The sequence below is a fragment of the Myotis lucifugus genome, unplaced genomic scaffold (assembly GCF_000147115.1).
Source record: "Myotis lucifugus unplaced genomic scaffold, Myoluc2.0 scaffold_276, whole genome shotgun sequence".
Taxonomy (NCBI): Eukaryota; Metazoa; Chordata; class Mammalia; order Chiroptera; family Vespertilionidae; genus Myotis; species Myotis lucifugus.
Window position 1 is genome coordinate 1,272,016 of NW_005871324.1, and position 22,226 is coordinate 1,294,241.

The following is a 22,226-nucleotide window of genomic DNA, read 5'->3' on the forward strand; positions in this document are numbered from 1 at the left end:
GGCGAGAAGGGCATTCTGAGCACAGAGGCGGGGTGGTCCTTAGGCATGGAGGCTGCGAGTGGCATGGCGTAGTACAAGTCCAGGGCCGCTTGCATATCTGATTAGGAGTGAAAGCTTTCCTGAGACGGAAAGCCCTGCAGTACCAATGCAATGGTTCTCCAGCCTATGCCAACCTAATCATGTGCAGGGGAGCCCCTTACAAGGCGGCTGCTGGGCCCCTTTTATGATTGAGACTGGGTCAGAGGCCCTGCAGGTGGTTCAGAAAGCTGCAATTTTATCAGGAGTCCTGCCTGATTGGCTCACAGACCAAGCTTGGAGAAGACACTGTGTGACAATAAGGTTGCGGACCAGGGTACAGCAGTAATAACCAGGACTTTTGCTCCAGGTGACCCCACTGTATCACCAGGAGACCCACAATTGGGTCCAACCCTGGCCCAGGCAGGGGAGTGTGCCTCCAGCGATTTCATTACACGTATAGTAGGTGATACCTAGGGAAGACAAAAACCCAGGCTAGCATCTTTATTATGCACAAAATGACAATATGTCAGGCAATGTGATCCTGCCAATGGAGGTTGCCTACCCACCAAGGGCTTCTACCTCTGTAGTGAAGCTGAGACTCCTTAGGTCAGGGGTGGGGAACATCTGGCCCACGGGCCATATAAGACCCACAAAATCATTTGGTCTGGCCCTGCCAAGGCCTTAGGGGTGAGTTAATTAAATGTCTGACCAAAGAGAGCAGGCTAATTTTTAAGTTGGTAATTTTGTATGGCCCACAAATGTTATAGCCAATGGCCCTTGGCAGGGAAAAGGTTCCCAACACCTGCCTTAAGTGAAGAGCCAGGGAGGTCACAGTGGTACTTTGTGCCTTCTGAAACCACACCCATCACCATGATGGATGAACAGCCCTGGTCACCATGACAATCTTCAGTGCTCATTCTCTGAGGATACATGGGTGGACGCTGGGCTGTTGTCCTGGTGTGGTGCATCCTTTCCTCTTCTGTGTGTTGGGAGGAGCCTTGTTCAGAGGACCCTCTGCCTACAAGTAGGAGACCTGGTACAAGGGGAGATCTGGACCTGACCACCCTCACCCCAGGGTCAGAGAGCCTCGTTTCTCTATACATTGTCCAGGAGCCACTCCCCTGCCCCCAAGTTCTTTTCTAACAGCACTATGGAATGAGGGGTACCTGCAAGCAAGCCTTCCTCCAACTCCTGATCAGTGGCCCAAGCATCAATCCCTGTTGACATCTAATCAAACATTTAGAGGCAATCCAGGTTTTAGTCTTTCCCTGTTTTTATTTGAAAATTTAATTTGGAATTACTTTCAAGGAACAAAAGAGATGAAAATAATTGGGTTAACATGTCAAAAGATCTCACTTTATAGAAAGTGAGGATCTGAGACCAATACAAAATATGCAGGCCAGCAGAACATTGGATAATACATTAAACTGGGAGTGGGAGATAGGGAAGGAGAAAGAGGACCATCTTTAGCGTTTATTTATTCTAATATTCACATTTGTGTTTCACCATGAAGTTTTGTTGTTCCCTCCCTCCCCCTAATAGAATAGATTCATGGAGCCAGTTATTTTGAAATGAAAACTGAAAGTAGAAATGTTTTCAGATCAGGTTTTCCTTCTGAGGAATGGTTCTTTTGTTAAAAAAAGAAAAAAAAAGTAAAATAAAAACAGAAAAACCCATCCTCAAATACTTAATTGTAGCCAGAGTAATGGAATAACCATTTATAGAGCACAAATCTATTTAAACCACTTTTCTTTAGGCCAAAGGCAACATCTAAGCTACAGATCCACAAAAAGAAAGGATAAATAAAATAAAAAGAACATCACAAGTTAGAGCAATTCAACCCCTTCCTTTGATTTTTATCAGAAACTGGGGAACTCTGCTCCTGCTGGGTCAGGGGGAGTGCTCCCAAGGGCTGAAAGCAAGAAGTGGTGAGGCGGCCGCCTATGGGACCCAATTCAAGTACATAACCACGGAGTCCTGCATCCCACTTCCAGACTAAACTAGACAATTCTCAGGAAGCTCTAAACAAACCTAAAGTGACAGAGTATCCTTTGCAATAGTTTCATTCCTGTCAGAGCCAGTAACTAAAAGCCATTATGTTGCAATTGAGTATTTTATTTTCCAATCGGCTAACTTATGGCTTTCTTCCCTTTTTACGCAATGACTGTCCTTCTCCAGAGAAAGCGACGAATCTGCCTCCAGCTTCATCCTGTGTGAAGATAAAATACTATTTTCAGAAATTTCTTGGAGGTTTATAGAAAATGCTTTATTCTGCTGACTCATGTACCACCCATTTTCCTTACGCCCATTATTGATAAGAAATGTTTTTGAAATATAAATACAAATCATAATCAACTGAATTGAACATATGAACATACAATCACAACTATGTGTCTACCACTGCCTTTATTCTAAGGGTGAACGTATATCCTTTTGCAGAAGCATCACATTTTTTATATATAAAGTATAAAATACACCCCCAAAAGAAAAGTCACCTGTAACTCCACCACCCAAAAAGAACACTTCTAGTCACTTTTCTGTATGTGCTAATATAAACTATTTCAAACTTAATTCCCAAGTCTCAAGACAATGGATTTCTTATCTAGTACATTCTAAAACCTACAGAGAATTTCATCACGTGGGAGAGGCAGTCTCTACCATTGGATATTACTTCTAGGTTTGCAGTATTTTAAATTGCTGTGGTGACCAGCTTAATGTGTTTACACACAGCCTGATATTTCCTAGAAGTGGAATTCCTTAGTAAGCTAGTCTCCCACCAGCAGAAAGAGGGCTTGTTTTTTTCTGAACCCTCAAAAACAGGTATCTTTTATGTATTCCTTTTGTTAGTCAGCCAGTGGTGTTATCTATAGGCGATGAAGGTTCTGAGCTCCCGAACGCACACCTCTACACCCAGCCCCACACATTCCACACAGCCTCAACAGGACAACCAGGCCACCAGAAGGAGGAGGGCCCCAGGAATGAAGAAAAATATGACAGAAATACCCTGATTCAAAATGGAAAGAATTCCCCCACTCATTACTAGAAAATAAAACTTCTCACCTCTTCAACCTTTTTGATCAGTGGACGTGAATTTCTGATGAAAGTGATCTTACCAAGTTTAAATTCATAATTGGGAATTCCTCTGTAAAGACGGAAGAAGAGAAATGTTAGCTCCAAAAGAAAAAGACTCAAATTCTCTTTTGATAAACAAAAGGAAGGCAAGCCAAAGAGAGGAAGTGTGTCCTCTTGGTGATTCTCATTCTGAGGTATGCGGCTGTCAACCCCCTGGCCTTGGGCCAGCCCTCTGGTGCTCCCCAGCATCCCTACAGGAGAGAATCAGAAGGCAAATGGGGCAGGGGCCTTCAGACTTGGGACCTAGCCTGCAGTGAAGGGTCACCTAGGGGCCTGGGAGGCCCTCATCAAATCCATCCTCCAGCCTCACGGATCAACCTTGAAGGGGTACACTTGTACCAAACTCAGAGAGTGGGTAAAAAATCCATTATTAGCATTATCCTTCTGCTCCAACATATAGTAGAGAGGTGACATATGACAGGTGACACATCTCATCCCTGCTACCACTGTGACAGCCACCAGAGCAGGGAATCTGCTCCGAGTCCTTGGACCAAACAGAAACACATCTGTGAGGCAGCTCCTGCCTCCTGTTTGAAGGAAGTTGAGACACTGTGACTTGATGAATAAACAGAACAATAAGTTAGATAGGAACTAGAAAGGTTTTAAGTAGGAGAGAGATCTGATGAGGGGCCAGTTGGAGGTGGGTGGAGGCTGGACTGCAGTGGTCCTGGACTGGAGGGAAGATACTGATACACTTCCACTGGGAAACAGCAACTCCTCGTCATGTTCCAGTCCCCCAAGGAGTAGGTGGGGGTTGGGGTGGGGAATTCATCCACTCTGCTAGATTCTTTGAACCGGGCTTTATTTTCAGAGCTGGAGTGAGGCTGCCCACCCCAGAGGTCTGGCACAGACCCTCCCTAGATGATGATGAAGCATCAGGTTGGACCAGAGACAGGGCAGACCCACCTTTTGATGTCTCCAGGCTTGATGGGGGAGGGGCTGGGCTCTACACCTTTCTTCTTCCCGTCCAGTCTATTCCCGGAGCCGGAGAAGGCCTACACAGGCAAGCAGGAGGGTGAGCACATGTATGTGCTTTGCTGAGACTGCTGCAGGGGTATGTTCTGGGGGGCGCCACCCAGTCCCCCTCAGGAATGAAGCCCTCACTCCCCAGCTGCTGAAGTGTGGGCAGCTGAGAACTCCGTCTCAGGACTGCTGTGAGATGAAGGGAGTCTTCTGGCCCAAGAGCAACCACCGCCAGGGGTAGCCAGTAGCCAATAGACAATGACAGGTTAAAAGGTCTGGCCTTGGCCTCTGCAGGACCAGTCTGGGGCCCTGTGGATGGACTAAGCCCTCTGTTGCAACTGCCGCAGAGCAGAGCTCAGCTTTCTGTCCTCCACTGCCTCCCAGTGCCCTGATACTAGTCATCCCTTTTTCCCCAGGGAGTCGGGCTGGCAGCAGTGCTGAAGGGTCATGTTGCAATTTATTTTTAAACAGTGTAGGCCAAGAAAAGGAGAACATATTCTTAGAGATAAAGCAAATGTGGCCATATGGGTGAATCTAAGTGAAAGGTATATGTGTGTCCATTGCACTATTTTAACTTTATGGTAGGTTAGAATTTTAAAAAGAAGAAAAAGCTGTGGCTGCCTTACAGATTTGTTAGGAAGATTCCATGAGAAAGTGGAAGTCAAGTGCTATGTAACTGACAGAGTGGCAGATACATGTATGCAGATACCCAGAGGCCCAATCCCTGCTGATGTCCATGGAGCGTTATAGAGTGGCTGGGAGGAGCAGATGGCACGGCAGGGGCACAGGAAGTAAAACATGTGGCCTGGTACTCACACGGAAGCCCAGCTCTCCAGCATAGCCGCTATGGTCAGCTTCGCCTTCCTGATGGGACAGAAAAATGAGAGATAAGCTTCCCAGCAGGGATACCCCAACTTTTCCCTTGGGCCCCTCATTTCTATTGCTGTCTCTGCACCGGAACAGCTGGGCTATCCCTTGGGAGCAGGGCTGGGAGAAAAGCAGGGAATGTGGCGACACTAGCACCAGTAGAGGCCAAATACAGGACAGGACAGACCAGGACACGCTCCCAGAGTCAGGACAGACCAGGACACGCTCCCAAAAACCATTACCAAAGAGGCCAAACCTGCCAGGCTGGGAGGGAGGAACTACTTACCGTGGACTCCTCATGCTGGACTTGTCTTTCGGGTTCTTTGTAGCCCAGGGGAGCATCAAAATCCACCTGCGTTCCCAAGAGGAAAGGGAAAGTTGAGAGACATGCTGGCACTTAGGATTCCTTAGCTTTTCTGTTTGTAACTGAGGCAACTGTAGATTCACATGCAGTTTTAAGAACTAACACAGAAAGATGCCCTGTACACTTTGCCCAGTTTCCCAATGGTGGTATTTTACAAAACTATAGTATAATATCGCTACCAGGATATCGACGTCTACACTATTCAGAATTCCTGTTTTACAAGAACTCACTGTGCGTGTGTGTGTATGTGTGTAAGTTCTCACAATTTTCTCACTAGTGTAGGCCCACAGTTGAGATGCTGAACAGTTCCAGCACCACAGGATCCCTTCATGTTTTCCCTCTACATCACATCCACATCTACACCTCTGCTGGCCACTTTCTCCACCACCCAGGGCGCCTTGTAACCACTATTTTGTCCTCCCTTTCTGAAGTATTGTCATTTCAAGAATCAGCCCTGGCCAATGTGGCTCAGTGGTCAAATATAAGCCTGTGCACCGAAGGGTCGTGGGTTCGATTCCTGGTCAAGGGCCCATACCTGGGTTGCAGGTTCAATCCCTGGGCCCAGTTGGGGCGCATGTGGGAGGCAACCAGTCGATGTGCCTCTCTCACATCAATGTCTCTCCCTCTCTCTTTCTCCCTCCCTCCCTTCCACTCTCTCTAAAAATCAATGGGAAAAATGTCCTCAGGTTAGGGTTAACATACACACACAAAAAACACAAAAAATGGAATCAGTTTGTAACCATTTGGGACTGCCCTTTTTTGCTCAGCATCATTGTCTGGAAAGCCACCAAACTATTGAGCATCCCAATAGTTCCTTTCTACTCAGGAGCTGGATAGCCTTTCCTTAGCTTTTTTAAAAAATTGAGCTTCCTGCCCTAGCTGGTTTGGCTCAGTGGATAGAGCATCATCCTGTGGACTGAAGGGTCCTGGGTTTGATTCCGGTTTAGGGCATATGCCGGGTTTGTGGGCTTGATCCCCAGTAGGAGGCGTGCAGGAGGCAGCCGATCAATGATTCTCTCTCATCATTGATGTTTCTATCTCTCTCTACCTCTCCCTTCTTCTCTAAAATCAATAAAAATATTTTTAAAAATTGAGCTTCCTTAGTGTTTAAGAAGATGCACTTCTTGGCAGGTCTGAGATGCCAGTAGATTTAGCCATCTCAGAACTGGAGGCAACTGTGCCACCTCCACTGGCCCTGAGAAGGATCCCAAGGTCTGCGGCCTTCTCATGATGCTCTGGCAGCATTTTCCTCCTCTCTCACCCAAACAGTCCTAGGGACTGTGTGACAGTGACATCCTCTTGGGGCACTGGCCTACAGGTGCTACCAAATGCCCGTCTCCCCCAGGTGGAACGCACTATGAGCAGCAAAGTTACTCACATTCATGTCACACTCGATGATGGACACGGCTTTGTCAGGCTTGGTCTCCATCACCCGCAGTTCATAGATCTGTGAGAACACAGAAATCAGTTGGTTAGTTTCATGGCAGCACTGGGAACTGTCACTGTTACTGTGACTCCCTACTGGGCTCTTGCAGACACATCATTCACCTCCACAACACCTTCCTCAGCCACACAACTTGCTGCAACAACGAGGCCATGGGGGTGGACATCACTCAACAGAAGCTACTTCCTAAAAGTAGTTCAAATCAGACAAGGGAATTATGAACCAAATTGAAAAAGACACTCATAACCTTATCCCAGAATGTATACACCTAGGAATTAATTCTAAGTAAATAATTAGCTTAAATATGCAGAGAGAAAATTCTAAGAATGCTCACTCCAACATTGCTAAGAATAGTATGTAGCCAAAACTTATTCATATATAAATTATAGCCACCAGGGGAATACAATGTAGCCAAGAGAAAAGAAATTAAACCAGTTATGTTGCTGAGTGTTTAGGATAATCTCAAGTACATAAAAATATATATTAAAAGTGGCGGAATCTATTTTTTCTTTTTTTTTTTTTTTTTTAATAATAATTTTTATTTCTTAAAGTATTACAAATAGTATTACATATGTCTCCTTTTTTCCCCCCCTTGACATTCCCCCGACCCCTACCCCCTGCCCCCCCCGCCCCGTGTCTTGTGTCCATTGGTTAATCTTATATGCATGCATACAAGTCCTTCAGTTGGTCTCTTAATCCCACCCCCCCCAACCCTCCCCAGGCTTCCCACTGTAGTTTAACATTCTGTTCAATGTTGCTCTGCTTCTGTATCTACCCCTGTTCATCAGTCCATACTGGTCCCCTTTATTTGTCCCAACCTCACTGGAGTAGTCTCAACCTCACCAGGGCCGTCTGAGCCTCCCCAAGGCCGTTTCAACCTCACCGGGGCCGTCCCTACCTCACGGGGGCCGTTTCAACCTCACCGGGGTCGTCCCTACCTCACGGGGGCCGTTTCAACCTCACCGGGGTCGTCCCTACCACACCGGGACCGTTTCAACCTCACCGGGGCCATCCCGACCTCACCGGGGCCATCCCGACCTCACCGGGGCCATCCCAGCCTTACCGGGGAAACAGGAAGTTTGGCCCTCTGTCCCCTGCCGGCGGCTCCCCACCAGACAAAATCTCCAGGCGTTCCTGGTGGTTGAACATCCAGCACTCCTGCCCTCCACCAAGTGCACAGACTGCCTGTCTGCTGTCCCCCAGCGCCCCACAAGAGACTGGGACCAGTGGGCATGTTTGTGCGCTTGCTGGTACAGCAGTTCCACAGTGCCGGCCGGGTCAGGCCCAGCCCTGGCCGGCCCCGGACCCGACTCTGCCCCCTGATTGCGTCCCTCCCAGATGCAAGGAGCTGAAATCTGCAGCCTGCTGGGATGGGCTCTGTACTTGGTGCCTCTGCACATCCTACTCAGTCTCAATGCGCTTCTTTCTATGCGAGGAGTTGAAATCTGCAGTTTGTTGGGTTGGGCTCTGTACTTGGTGTCACATCCTACTCAGTCTCAATGTTCTTTCTCTCCTTCCAGTTGTAGAGCTTCCACTGGTCCAACTTTCCCATGGTTCTGTATGATAGGTGTTTGTCTGATATTTGGTAGTTTCGATGTTGTTGTGTGAGGTAGCACGCACAGGTCTCTTCCTTATGCCGCCATCCTGGTTCTCCTGGGTCTGCTTCTTGAGTGTGTCTCCCATGGCTGTGAGCAGTTGAAGTCTGCAATTTGTTGGGATAGGCTGCAAAAACGCAGGTGGGTCTTTTTGTGCACCTGGCACAGCTTGGATGGGGATGTAAATTGATTAGGGCTGAGACTCATGGAGTCGCCATGGCGGAGCAAATAGCACTGGCTGAGTCTCCGCGGCCCCTTGAATCTCTGCCAGGGCTTTGTGTCCCCCAGTGCCGGCGAGCAGCTGTGCAACAGTGTCTCCCTCGCTTTCTGATGGCTGCAAGGCCGTGCTGCCTCTCCCCGTAGGGTCTGGTGCCTCATGATCCCGCCTGAACCAGCTCAGTGGATTTGAAAATTTGCAGAAGCAAAGGCGTTTCTACTTGTGAGTCTGGCACAGCCCAGATGGGAATGTAAATTGCGTAGGGCGGGGTCACAGGGAGTCGCCGTGTGGAGACTCAGCGGCCCCTTGCCTATCCAGGACTCCAGGACTTTGTGTCCCCCAGTGCCGGCGAGCAGAGCGCCAGAGCCTCCCTCGCTTTCTGACCGCTGGAAGGCCGTGCCGTCTCTCGCCTTGGGGCCTGGGGCTTCAGAGACCCGCCCGAACCAGCTCAGTGGATTTGAGAGTTTGTAAAAGCACAGTCATTCCCTCTTGTGCCTCTGGCACAGCCCTGAGGGTAGGGCGGGGTCACAGGGAGTCGCCCGCGCGGAGGAAATAGCGATGGCGGCGTCTCCGCGCCCCTCGCCTCCCCGGGACACCAGGACTTCTTGTCCCTCAGTGCCGGCGAGCAGCCGCGTGTCAGAGCTTCCCTCGCTCTCCGACCACTGTAAGGCCGTGGCCGCCTCTCCCTGTGGGATCTGGGGCCTCAGAGACCCGCCCTGAGCAAGCCCAGAGGATTCGAGGGTTCGTAAAAAACCGAGAATCCATTTGCAGCCCGCGTGGCGTGTGACTGCGTACCTCTGGTTTTGGTGCCTCCGTAGCTCCCACTCAGTCTCACTGCGCTTCTTTCTTTTCCTCCAGTTGTAGATCTCCCACTGGGCCAACTTCCCCATGGTTCTGAGTGGCGGTTGTTTACTTCATAGTTGATAGTTTCAATGATGCTGTGAGAGAGCAGCACACACAGGTCCGCTCCCTACGCCGCCATCTTGGTTCTCCGGAATCTATTTTTTCAACACTGCTTTTGGTTCAGAGCCTGGGACAAGCTGCTGCTGCCCACTGCCCCCCTGGTTTCAAGTCTTGTGGTTGCCTCATTCTTTAAAGAAGGCTTGGTGGTTACTTTCTCTCAGCCTCTAAAGATATTCTGCTATTTGGGGACTATAAATGGTTGCTATTTGCTCTTTTCCTGGAAGTATTGTATTTTCTCTCTGTTCACCTCCCTGTATCTGGTATTTGATATCTGTAACTTCTCCTGTATGATGTACATCATACTTCCTGTACTATGGGCTGATGGCCACTTGTAAAACAATTTCACTTATTATTTCTTTACAGTATTTCCATTCCCCTATTCTTTCCTGCTGGGATTTTTACAGAGGATGTTTGACTTTCTTAGTATCTCCAAACCTCAAGCCCTCATATGTTCTATCACCTTGCCTCTCAGTGCAGAATTCTAAGTCGCTTTTCCAGACTTAACTTTCATTTCATTAATTGTCAGCTATTCTTTAACTCATTTTTAAAATCTTCCTGTTTTTTTTCTTTTGTAGTCTTTGGTTGCTTAATAAATTTTATAATTCCACTTTTTATTTCTTTGAATATTTTACACATAATTATTTCATATTTACACCTGAAAATCCCAATGCTAATTTCCTTAAGGGTCTAAATCTGCTTTTGTTGTCTCTGCTTTGTGTATCTGGTGATTATGAGTTCCTGCTTGCTTGTTCAATCTTTAGCGGTCCTGAGGGCTTAAATAAACTGGGGGGGCCTTTCCCAAACAGAATCTGAGTTCCTTCTTTTGGGATGAGGATAACACCCACCTCTGGATCTATTATGGCCCCTTTAAGAGTTCCAGTTTAATGTGGAAGTCTCTGATTGAGATCTCCTACTGTATCACTGACTGATACAGTCATTTGCCATCAGGATGGCCTTGCTGAGAGATTCTTGAAAACTTCTTATATTTCTTGCCAACCCACCAACACATTTATAACCTACGTTTTATCCTGATTAAACTGGGTTTTATCAGAAGGGCCCTTTAGAGTACCTAGTCTTCTATATTTCCAAACTCTATGTAACTCACCTTCCCTTTCAGTGAAAAAAATATCATCATTTTAGTTATATTTAGCATTACTACCTTAATAAAGAACAATAACATTAAGGCTACCTGCAATTAATTATGGAAGCTTATAAAGTATTCAGTTAATGTAGACAATACTTAAAATGTTCCCCACAAAGCTAAAGGCAATAGGATCATTTCTTAGTTTTATAGAAAATTGTGATTTAAGACCCACAAATTGAAAAGTAAGGGCTCTCAATATCAGATGCTGCAAATAGAAGGAAATTGCTGGAAAACACTGGATCCCTACACTGACACCAAGGGAGTAAGTGTCCTCTTGATGCTACAGGAAGGGACTGGCTGAGCCACAGGATCCTGTTCATGCACGAGGACCCGAGGCCATGAGGGGACAAGAGAATGTGTGAAGGAGTTAAGAGCTGGCCTCAGGGAAAGGCACGCCAGGACTGGTCACTCCTGAGGACTAGGTGGTCGACCCTGACAGCAACTCTGAGAGGGTCAATCCTGGTCAATGTCACAGGGGACATGAGGTACTCACATCACTGTGCTCCATGCCTGTGTTAGGATGGCCTATCAATAGGGTTGGCAACTATTTTATCTTTCCTCAGACATGTTTCCATGAATAACGGGTAAGTGAATGCTGTCTTGAATTCATGGGAACTCATCTGTCACTATGCATTAAAGAATGAGAAATGAAAGATGAAGTGTGGTATTTCACTTTACATCTAAATTGTCTAGATCCAGACACCTAAAAAGCATGGAATCATAGATGAATATAAGTGGTGTTCAGATCTGAAAGACTGTGTCAAGATGGACAAGCCCAGAGGAGCTAAGAGAAAACCAAAGTGAAAGAAAACATAAGGAAGAGGATGTAGCCAGGCTCTGCTTCCAGGTGCCCCACAGCACTTGGAGCGCACCGATGGCCAGCTCCAGGAGGGCCTGTCTGCTTCCAATGGAGGGAATCATAAGGACAAGGGCCTAGACTGGCTCATTTCTGTGTCCTGACAGCCCAGCAAAGGGCTTATCTGAGATTTTAGGTGCAATGCAGACCTTTCTAACTGAGGCATAATTGGCAGGCTCACCACCATGATACACAGATATGTGATTAATAAGTATAACAAACCCTAGCCAGTTTGGCTCAGTGGATAGAGTGTCGGCCTGAGGATTGAATGGACCTGGGTTCAATTCTGGTCAAGGGCACATACCTTACGCCCTGGTCAGGGCCCATGTGGGAGGCAACCAATCTCTATCACGCCACTGTTTCTGTCTCTACCCTCCCTTCCACTCTCTCTAAAAAAAGTCAAGGAAAACTATCCTTGGGTGAGTATTAACAAAACAAAAGGATAACAATGTTAAGCTTATTCACCTATTAATGTAATAAATCAATTACCAAAACTTAGCTGTTGAATTATTAGTATAGGGCTCTAAAAAGCAAATGGTAGGCAGCAATTAGTGGACAAAAGTCAGGTATACACTGCTTAAAAAGAACCCCATTCAAATACCAGAATGGCACTGCAGGCCCCGTTTAGGTGTGACCTGCCCTGAGCTGGGCTCCTGGCCCTGCTGGCCCCATAGCCGACACACTTACCTTCTCATTGTAGTTGATGGCAATCACATCCCCAGTGGTCAGACAGGCAAAGTTTCTCAATGCGTTTTCTAATCTGCAGACACACATTGTCAAGGCATAAACATAAACTATAGCTCCAGAATCCACCACGGTGACATGGCACATCCTAGAGCAGCGGTCGCCAACCTTTCGGACATCGCGGACCACCGGCTGGCAACCGCTGTCCTAGAGAGGCTCTCAGAGTCTGAGGGGGGAAAAATCAGGTTGTCTAGGTTCAGTTTTCTTGGTCACAAATCCTTCCAGGGTGACAGCAACTTTGCGCAAAGGGCCTTGTGTGGGATGCTGTCTTCATTCCTCCGTGAAATGCCATGCTTTAGGAGTACCCTGACCTTGACGCCTCCTGAGGACCCGAGTTGTCAGACCCAAACCAATCGGCCTCTGAGGATGGAAATGGCTTTCCCATCACTGCTCTGGGCACCCCCACATTCTCTGCTCTATGCTGACTTCCTTTATCCAGACGATCAGCCAGACTAGGGAGCATTGGGTTGACTCTAGCTGATGAAAGTAATGCCCTTTCTACGGGAGAAACTGCTTCTGAAAGCAATCCAGTAAGTACGCATTGCAAAAAATGTAAAAATCCAGAGAAAATCATGAGGGGCTACGGTCAGATGCAGGCCTCACTCCTAGGCGCTGACAGTCAGACAAGCACCTCCAAGCAGAGCTTTGAATGACAAGGGACCAGACCTTGCCCCAGGACACTGACTGCTATGAGCAGAGCCTAGCACTCCTGCATGTCCAGGACCCAGCTGTAAGGGGCTCAACATGTCAGTCCACAGACAGTCAGTAAATGGCTCAACATGCCCACCCACATAGGACACGACTGTCAGCAACTTGCTCCTGAGCTCCTGCCTGGGAAGAGTGTGCAGGGAGACAGGTGGAGGCAGCTTTTCTTTTACTGTCCACTTATCTGTATTTTTTCCAAACATGCATTTTAAAAAACAAATAGGAGATAGAGCGACCACTCTATCACATGACCTCAATGAGCCAAACTGGGGCCTCCAAGCTATTGTAGTCCACACACAGCACATCCCTCACCCACAATGGTCACTCCTTAAATTATGAACACATACATCTGGCTATTGTTCAGAGAACACACACACACACACACACACACACACACACACACACACACACAAAATCACTAGAATCTAAAACCTCTGCTTTCCTCTTGCTAAGAGAAAGAAAACTAAACCAATGCTCCCCACTGGTTTGGAGTGAAAAGTCCTAAGCTTGAGTGGCAAGTTTATGGGCACCAGAGGCTTGGGAGCTGAGAGGCAGACCCCCTGGCTCCCTTCCACCAGAACACACTGGGCTTGGGGCTAGGTGTCATAGTTCACCTGAAGGAAGGGTTCCACGTTGCCCATGAAGTACACCGAGAACATACAGAAGAGGCCCACAGAGCGTCTAGCACACTGTCCAGGAGTCAGGGCAGATGTGCTGAACGTCATTATTCTCAAATTACAACGCCAATCACAATAAATATGTGCTCCTCAAAGTAGGCACACGCTCAGCGAAGCGCCCTGTGGACTGTCTGCCAGCAAACCCCTCTTTTGTCCAGAAGAACCCTTCTTACACTGCTTTTGGGTTGGTGATGTCCAAGAAGTCAGGGCTCTGAGGCTGAAATTTGGAGTATGTGGCCACTTGAAGGTTGACACTTTCCACCTGAACCAGGCCTCCTTCTTCCAACAGCAAATTCTGCATCATCTAAAAGAAAAAGTAGGCCACATGAGGCTTCTGGAAATCAAGGATCGTCAATGACCCATACACTGGGCAGGCTAAAGTCTGACATTCAGATGGCCTCTTGGAACCTTGTTCCAGGCTGACCCACCCTGAAGCAGCCTGGGAGCCTGAGGCGAGATGGAGTCAGCCAACACAGTGCATGAGCGTGGGGGCTGACTCAGCGGCAACACCTGGGAAACCCCAGGCAAACACCTATTCTTGCCAGGATCTAGAAGACCAGCTCAGGAAGAGACAGGCTAGCAGCTCCATGCTACCTAAAGAGGCATCCCAGGGGATGTGATTTTTCTCAGAAAAAAGGATTCAATTAGTTTTCTGATCCAAAGTGGTCTAAGAACTTAGACAAGGGGCCACCCAAACTCCAAGTCTATGGGCAGCAGAGAATCTTTGAGGTATAGTATATCCCAGTATCACCACCTCTTCTCTCACTTCTATAGAGGGGTCTCTGCAGATCCAGGGTGACCTCAGGAAGCTGTCATGGTCCGACACTTCAGCCACCCACAGTGCTCTACTGCAGCGGTTCCCAACCTGTGGGTCGCGACCCTTTTGGCGGTCAAACGACCCTTTCACAGGGGTCGCCTAAGACCATCCTGAATATCAGATATTTACATTACGATTCATAACAGTAGCAACATTACAGTTATGAATTAGCAACGAAAATAATTTTATGGTTGGGTCACAACATGAGGAACTGTATTTAAAGGGCCAGAAGGTTGAGAACCACTGCTCTACTGGATTAGCAGAAGAAGGCCTCAAACCAAGAAGAGGGACCTCCAGATACACAAGAGAGTGAGGCACCAAGAGGCAAGTGCAGGAAAGCAAGTTGGGCCTGGGCTTTGAGGTGTAAGAGCTCCCTATGGGACCAAGATTGGGAAACACCACGAGAGGCCAGGCAGCAGGTATGAGGGAGTGGAGGGCTCCTGTGGTGGAGAGGCTGGCTCCGCCTAGCCCTCAGGAAGGGCAAAGGCTTAAGGGAAAGCCTAAGAGCTCTAGAGAAGGTTTGTTTTCACGGCAACAAAATTGAGTGCTTTAAAAAGACTCAGTTATAGGCAAAAGAGTAAACGCATACCCGTTGCAACAGAACTGGGGGAGAAACTACTGAAAATGGGGAGAAAATATATAAAATCTAAATTTTTGTACTTAGACCAGTGGTTGGCAAACTCATTAGTCAACAGAGCGAAAACTTAAACTATATAGGAAGGTACATTGTTATTAACTTAATTAGGGTACTCATAAGGCTTAGGAAGAGCCACACTCAAGGGGCCAAAGAGCCGCATGTGGCTCGCGAGCCGCAGTTTGCCGACCACGGACTTAGACCATGTCAAATATACTCCTGCTTCATTATGGTGAACAAGCCTTACCCAGGAGATCACAGGTAAATGGCATGGCTGTGGTATATAGGCTACCAGTTGAGCAATTAACAAAGAAAAGGATATTCCGAATGCCCTCCCTCACTCTGTATCTGGGGCAAGACACTTGCACATGCCTGAGGTCCCACCCGAGACAGGCTCACAGACTCTCCAGAGACCAGGACAGCCCCACTCACCCAGTGTGGCAGGTAGCAGATACCCTCATCAGCCACAAATTCCAGCACCCCGCAGTGCGTCATGCGGTCCGAGTTCTTGTTGGTCAGCTTGAACAGCATGGGGTAGGTAATGTTGAGTCGGCCTAGAAACAAGAGGTTATGAGACAAAGCTTCTGCAAGGGACAGAAACCGTATTCCCCCAACATGCTCCCCTAAAACGTGGCTTCCTGGGCACCCACCATGGCTCCACACAGCCTTGCCCCCCAGAGCAGGTCCTCAGACCTGTGTGGTGCTTTGCCCTTCAGAGTCTGCCCACCCACAAGACCCCACATTCCCTGGGAGAACACAGAATTTGGCCCAGAACTGGGAAATGTTCAGTGACTCAAATTCTCAGCAGCAGCTTACACTCGTGATTTTCTGAAATTCTAATTTTAAAAAGTGGCATGTTCACTCATTTATTTGCAAATGATTAAAGTGCCAACCATGTGCTGGACAAAACTGCCACCTTCAAAGGTTTCTAGTGAGCAAACCAAGAAAGAAAACAAGTGCACCCTGATGCTGTGGTGTGTGGGAGGGGTGGAGTAGGGCGGGAGGAGGCAGGGCTCCTGGAGGATGTCCTCCAGGTGAGTCAAGGTGGGAGGGCCAGGAAGGGAATTCCAGGCAGGGGAAGCAGCATGAGCAAAGGCATGGAGGGAAGGGGAGCCCAGCCAGTTCAGGAATGGCTGACCATTAGGTGAGACTGGAGCAGGGTACAAGGTATGGAGTGGTCGGGAGAGGAGGCTGGTGGGACACCATGGAGGGTGACTGACACCAGTCAGCAGTGTGGACTCTCAGTCGGGTCACGACACAGTACATCCCCACATAGAGAGCCACAGGCAGGCAAACAGGACTGCTGGCAGCCTGACCCAGGAGTGCAGGGGGCACAGAAAGGAGAAGCTGTCAATGGAAGCCAGAACCCAGGAGAGTCGGGGACTGGGACAGACTGACATAGTGACAGTGTTTGTCACATGCCAGGCCCTTGCTCAGTCTTCCCAGAACAGTGAGGTAGGTACTGTCCTTGCAATTTTATCTACGGGGAACCAAAGAACGCAGGTTCAGCAACATGCCCAGGACCCACGGCCCAGAAGTCATGACACTGGGATTCAACCTAGGCTACTGGCCCAGGTCGGGGACTTAACCACTGAGGCCCACTTTAGCCTGTCGATTTAGGAAGACATGGCAACAGAAGTTTCGGTCAGCAGTCAGGAGGCATGGCAGACTCATTTGGGATCTCCCTAAAAATTCTGATAAAGCAGACCAAGCAATGAGCTCAGGCATGACACCACAAATAGGGAAGGAGAGCTCCAGAAGTGGCTCCTCACTGCAGAGGTAGTGGTGGACGTGGGTGTTGCCCCTGAACATCACAAGGAGTGACTTGAATGCTGATAGATTTCAGTTGGACAGTTTCTCCCACGACAGAAAAGGTTTGAACAGCACTGATCTAAACACCACAGTCCCAACCCCGAAGTCTCTTCTCAGCCACTTGTGCCAAGGCTCACACTGGCGCTCAGCTCCTGGGTGAGCTCAAATGGAAAGGTAGGCTCTCTGGGGGCCCTGACCCCTCCTCTGCTATTAAGGGACTTGTCTGAGGATGTGAACTGCTCAGCTCCATCCACCCACTGGCTGAGCTGAGGGCAGGATTAAAGGCCCCACTGGGTACGGCCACTGCTGCTGTTGGCACTGGGGAAGCCCTGCTGGCTAAAGGCTACCACCTCATGCCTCTGACTGGTGTTACCTGGGTTTAGGCTGTTTACAAACACACCATCGGGCACTATTTAAGAGGTGCTCCTGCCACACAGCAGCTCTGATGGACAGGCGCCGTGAGTCCCCATTTAAAAATGAAGTCACTGAATTTCAGAGGCAAGTCATGAATCAAGAGCTAGGCTAGACAAGGTGCAAAGTCCAAACCAGAGCGACACCAGAGCTGGCACCCTTTTCCAAGTGTACTGAACACTATGTATGGACCCTCCTGCTGGTGGCCTCCAAGCCTGCTTCAGGTGGGAGGATTCACACCAGAAACACCACTGAATCTCAATAGGCAATGGCTGCGCCTGTGCTCAGGGCTTTGTGTTCAGGTGGAGTGGAGCCGGGGTATGAAGTCTCCAAATTTATGGGTTGAGGGGGCCAGGGAAAGAGGCAGGAGCCAGTGAGAGGAACAACTTCTGGGGCAGAAGACTCTGTTTTTGACATGCTGCAGATAGATGTACTAGGCAGAGGGGGGAGAAATGAGGGCCTGGAGCCGAGGAAAGATGCTTGGGCTGGAGATGAGAGCCTTGCCACACAGCTCCTTCTTGGGAGCTGACCATCGTCCTCTAGGAGAAAACCTAGTGAATCCAGCAGCAGCATCAACTGCCCAGGCCGGGTGATAAACATTGGTGCTCCAACCGTCCTTTAGTCCTGATGGGATCAAAAACAGTGGGCGGGTCAGGGGAGATCCCCTTCACAGGGGAGAGACCTGGAGCTGAATACTCACTGGCCCCAGCTCTCCCAGCTTAGCGTGCATATTCCAGGGACAATTCCTGGCCAGACATGGCATCCATCTATATATTACCTCAGTTCTCAAGTCATGTAGAAAATACTTACTGAGCTGATCGAGGGCTGAGGGTGGCATAATTACTGTGGAAAGAACATTTTAAAAATATTAGAAAATAAAAAGGACAGAAATCAAAATGCAGTTGCGGTTAATCTTTAAAAAGTACTAGATGATACTTATATGGTAGCCAGAATTTAATAATGATCTTTCATAACGAATTTTACTTGCTATCATTTATTTGGGGGAACTGAATGGCTACTAGCCCTAAATCTAATCATAATTTGGACCCCACCCCAGCAAATCTGGAACAAGCAATATTTTTAGTGTAAGTAGCTACTGTTACACACGTAAAATAAGAACTGTTGAAGACTATAAGCACTGCAGGCTGAGGGCAGGAAAAGTTACTATTCAAAATAAAAGTTACTATTCAAAATAAAAACAAGCACATACTCTTCCCGCCTTTCTCCACATCTGACCTGTCATTAGGCCCTGCAAGCATGGACACGGAGAAGCAGCGGTACTGCGTGGAGAAGCGGTTCTGGAAGACCCGGGGAATCGGGTGGTCAAACATGTTGAAAGAGAACTAGAAGGAGAAAAGAGATGCCAGAGTTAGAACAGAACAAAGACACATTTATTCTCATCAAAAGCCAAAACAGATCAGGGTAGTTAATGCTGCTAAATGTTGTCGAAGAAGATACACTCCCAAAATCCTGATGGACCACAGCGGTCTGCCTGAAGCACTTCTCGGTACTACAGCGAACCTAAAATCTGTTTCCACCCTTTCTTTCTTTCTTTTTTAAAAAAAGAGAGTTGAGAGTTGAGCCCAGCTGGTGTGGCTCAGCAGTTGAATGTCGATCCAGGAACCAAGAGGTCCCTTCCTCTCTCTCTAAAAATCAGTAAAAACATGTTTTTAAAATATGTTTTTATTGATTTCAGAAAGGAAAGGAAAGGGAGAGATAGAAACATCAATGATGAGAGAGAATCATTGATCGGCTGCCTCCTTCACACCCCACACTGAGGATCAAACCTGCAACCCAGGCATGTGCCCTGACTGGGAATTGAACCAGTGACCTCTTGGTTTGTGGGATGACACTCAACCACTGAGCCACACCAGCTGGGCGCTTGTCTCTTAATTTTGTTCATAAGTTTCCCCACAGAATATTTAAACTTTGAATTAATCATTTTTTCTCTGTTTTTTGCTTTCACGGTGTTTCCACCCCCCCCCTTTTTTTTTTTTGACGAGGGGGCTGTTACACAGCAACCTGGAGTCTTCTCAAAATTATTATGACATTAAAAAAAAGAATATAATAGCACAACCAGGTATATATCCAAAAGAATGGAAAGCAGGGTCTTGAAGAGATATGTGTACCCATGTTCAGAGCAGCACTATTCAAAATAGCGAAGAGGTAAAAACAACGGAAATGCCCATCATGGATGAATGGATAAAGACAATGTGGTACATACACCAATGGAATATTGTTCAGCCCTAAAAAGGAAGGAAATACTGACATATGCTACAACATGAATAAACCTTGAGGACATGCTAAGTCAATTAAGCTGAACACAATATGACAAACTGTTTGATTCCCCTTATATAAGGTCCCTCGAATAGTCAAATTCCTGAGAGACAGGAAGTAGAATGTTGGTTTCCAGAGGCTGGGGCGAGGGGGAAATGGAGAGTTGTTTAAAACATAGATTCAGTTTTGCAAGATAAAAAAGTACTGTAGACCCATTACACAACAATGGGAACATTATTCAACTGTACACTTAAAAATGGTGAAGATTTGTTTTTACCCCAAGTTCTTAAGAAATTTCAAAATTCCAGAGACAAAGAAGCATAGAACAGACTGGAATCTCAGAGGGAAGGTGGGGGAGGGTGGGTAGTACGAAGAGACCAACCAAACTTGTATGCAATATGCACAATCCATAGACAATAAGGTGGTGAAGGCCTGGGGCGGGGGTGGGGGCAGGCTAGAAGGGGTCAGTGCGGGGAAATAGGGGACCTATGTAATACTTTCAACATAAAAGATTTAATTTAAAAAAAATCTCAAAATAGACAAATATTTCTTGACTTGATTACAAATATACATTAAGTAGAGGGAAAGCCATCTATTGATAAGGTAGTTACCAAAAGTAGCAAACTGAATCAGCAAATATAAATCTCAAATGATTCTTCACACCCTATGTTCTGGCACAGTAGTTTAAAACCTTTGGCTCTTCTTTTAACCAACAGAACTCTTGTCTAACAAAATCTTGGCTAGAAACCTAACAAATGAAAGCGTTTCTGGGATAAAAGGAAGAAAAGTGGGGGCCTCCCTGAGCGCCTCTCACTACACCGCCCCATCTAAGCCATTTCTTCTCTTTGCGACATGAAAGAGGAAAATGTGCGAGGTATTTAACACCCATACCAACCGGCCTTCAACCCACTCAGGAATCCGAATTTCTGCTCCTCCCCACTGCTCCCCACCCCAAATCCTACTTTCCTTTATAACCCCAAAGCCTAGCACATTGCCTACCACATATCAAGTATTCAAGGTCTGTTAAATGGATAAACTTGAGGATGGAAGTATGATTCGACAGCAACACACTCAGGATAAAATCTAATCATCATTCCTTTTTTTTGGTGTTTTTTTTACAAAAACGAACGGGCGACACTGAGGCAATGCTGTACAGTAGTAATTAGACTGAGCTTCGCAGCCGACTAGCCAGTCTCGGTTTCAAATTTTCACTCCCCACTTTTGTGACCTCTTTAAATAAGTTTTCTCATGGTTAAAACGATAATCATCATCCTTGTCTCCAAGGACACTGTAAGGATTAAATGAGGTAAGGTGTAAGGAGGGACTGCAGGTGTTAAAATAAAAGCTGTGTATCGGGCAAAGCACCAGCAAAGGTTAGCTACGACCGTCATGTTTACTGAATCGCTTACGCAGCCGAAGGCATGACCACCACCCAGGCCTGACCCAGGAGGTACTGGGCTCCAGGAACTGGGGCAAGAGCGGAGTGTGCTCGCTCACGGGGATGCCCCCTGTGTATTCTGCCTGGGAAGCCCCTCATTCTGTTTCTCCCCACAACAAACCCAATTGATTCGGTATTCACGGGACCTGTTAAACGTCTACCACTTTCGAAAACCATGGGTGGACACGAACACGGAAGGAACTCGAGTTCAACGGAGAGGAAATGGTGGGGATGACCCGCGACCGTTTGTAGTCAGGGGTCCGGCTCCTGCCCGAGGCTCCCCGGGCGGACAGACGGGCCTGACTTAGGCCGGGTGACTCGGCATCTCCGCAGCCGTCAGGTCCGCCTCGCCGGGCCCTAACCACCCTCCTCCCCAACCCGGCCCCAGCTCCGGGGTCCTGCCCTGCCGCGCTCACCATGATGGCACCTCTGCCACGCAGGCACCGCTCTGCCGGGGAACGTTACGACCCGAGCCCTCGGACTCCCTCTCCTTACAGCCGACTCGCCCTTCTGACTGCGGCCGCCGCTGTCGCCTCGGCTCTGACGTCCCGGAAGTCTCACCGGAAGTTCCGGACTACAGTCCGGGGGGAGTGGCCGAACACAGGGCTGGGTTGCAAAGGAGAAAAGGCCAAGCAAAAGCTCCAGGGTCTAAAGTTTCCCGGAATGAACAATAAAGTACCTTTTTTGAACTTGTTTCCACTCTAGTGGGATTTTAAAAAATACTTTAAATTACATTTTCATAGTACCCCTCCCCGCCCTAGACGAATTTACTAGGGCCGTTTTCCTTATTGACTACACTACCCAGAATGCAGCAGACCTGGAAGATTTGGGCGGAAGTAAGCTACTCATCCGCCTTCGAAGTAGACCGAGAGCCTATTGAAATAAACTTGACAACTCCATTCGATGTATAAATATATTTAACTTAAGGTGCTATTGAAATAATAAACTGACAACTTCATTCGATGTATAAATATATTTAATTTAAGGTGAGATGGCTTCTTTTTCCTCGAGTTCCTGTGGGAGAGTAATAGGCTTCTCTGCCCAAAGTAAAGATGTCCACCGACCGTAGCGTTTCAGGGCAAACCTGTTTGCACCCTGCTCGTCGATGACGCGTTGGGGGCGGGCCAGAATTTTCCAGCAGCGAATGG

The 22,226-nt window shown here is 47.8% G+C and overlaps 1 protein-coding gene across 1 annotated transcript; it reads right to left on the reverse strand.

Moving 5' to 3' along the window:
• Nucleotides 1-1,273: 1,273 nt before the first annotated feature.
• UFD1 (ubiquitin recognition factor in ER associated degradation 1) lies at nt 1,274-21,643 on the reverse strand. Its single transcript, XM_006099541.3, has 12 exons — nt 21,495-21,643; nt 18,574-18,706; nt 18,174-18,206; nt 15,573-15,694; nt 13,863-13,993; nt 12,251-12,323; nt 6,723-6,791; nt 5,267-5,332; nt 4,930-4,977; nt 4,057-4,145; nt 3,079-3,160; nt 1,274-2,227 (listed from the first exon to the last, which is right to left on the reverse strand). Exons 1-12 carry the CDS (start codon nt 21,495-21,497, stop codon nt 2,153-2,155), a joined length of 924 nt encoding a protein of 307 aa, XP_006099603.1. The 5' UTR covers nt 21,498-21,643; the 3' UTR covers nt 1,274-2,152.
• Between the last annotated feature and the right edge of the window lie 583 nt (nt 21,644-22,226).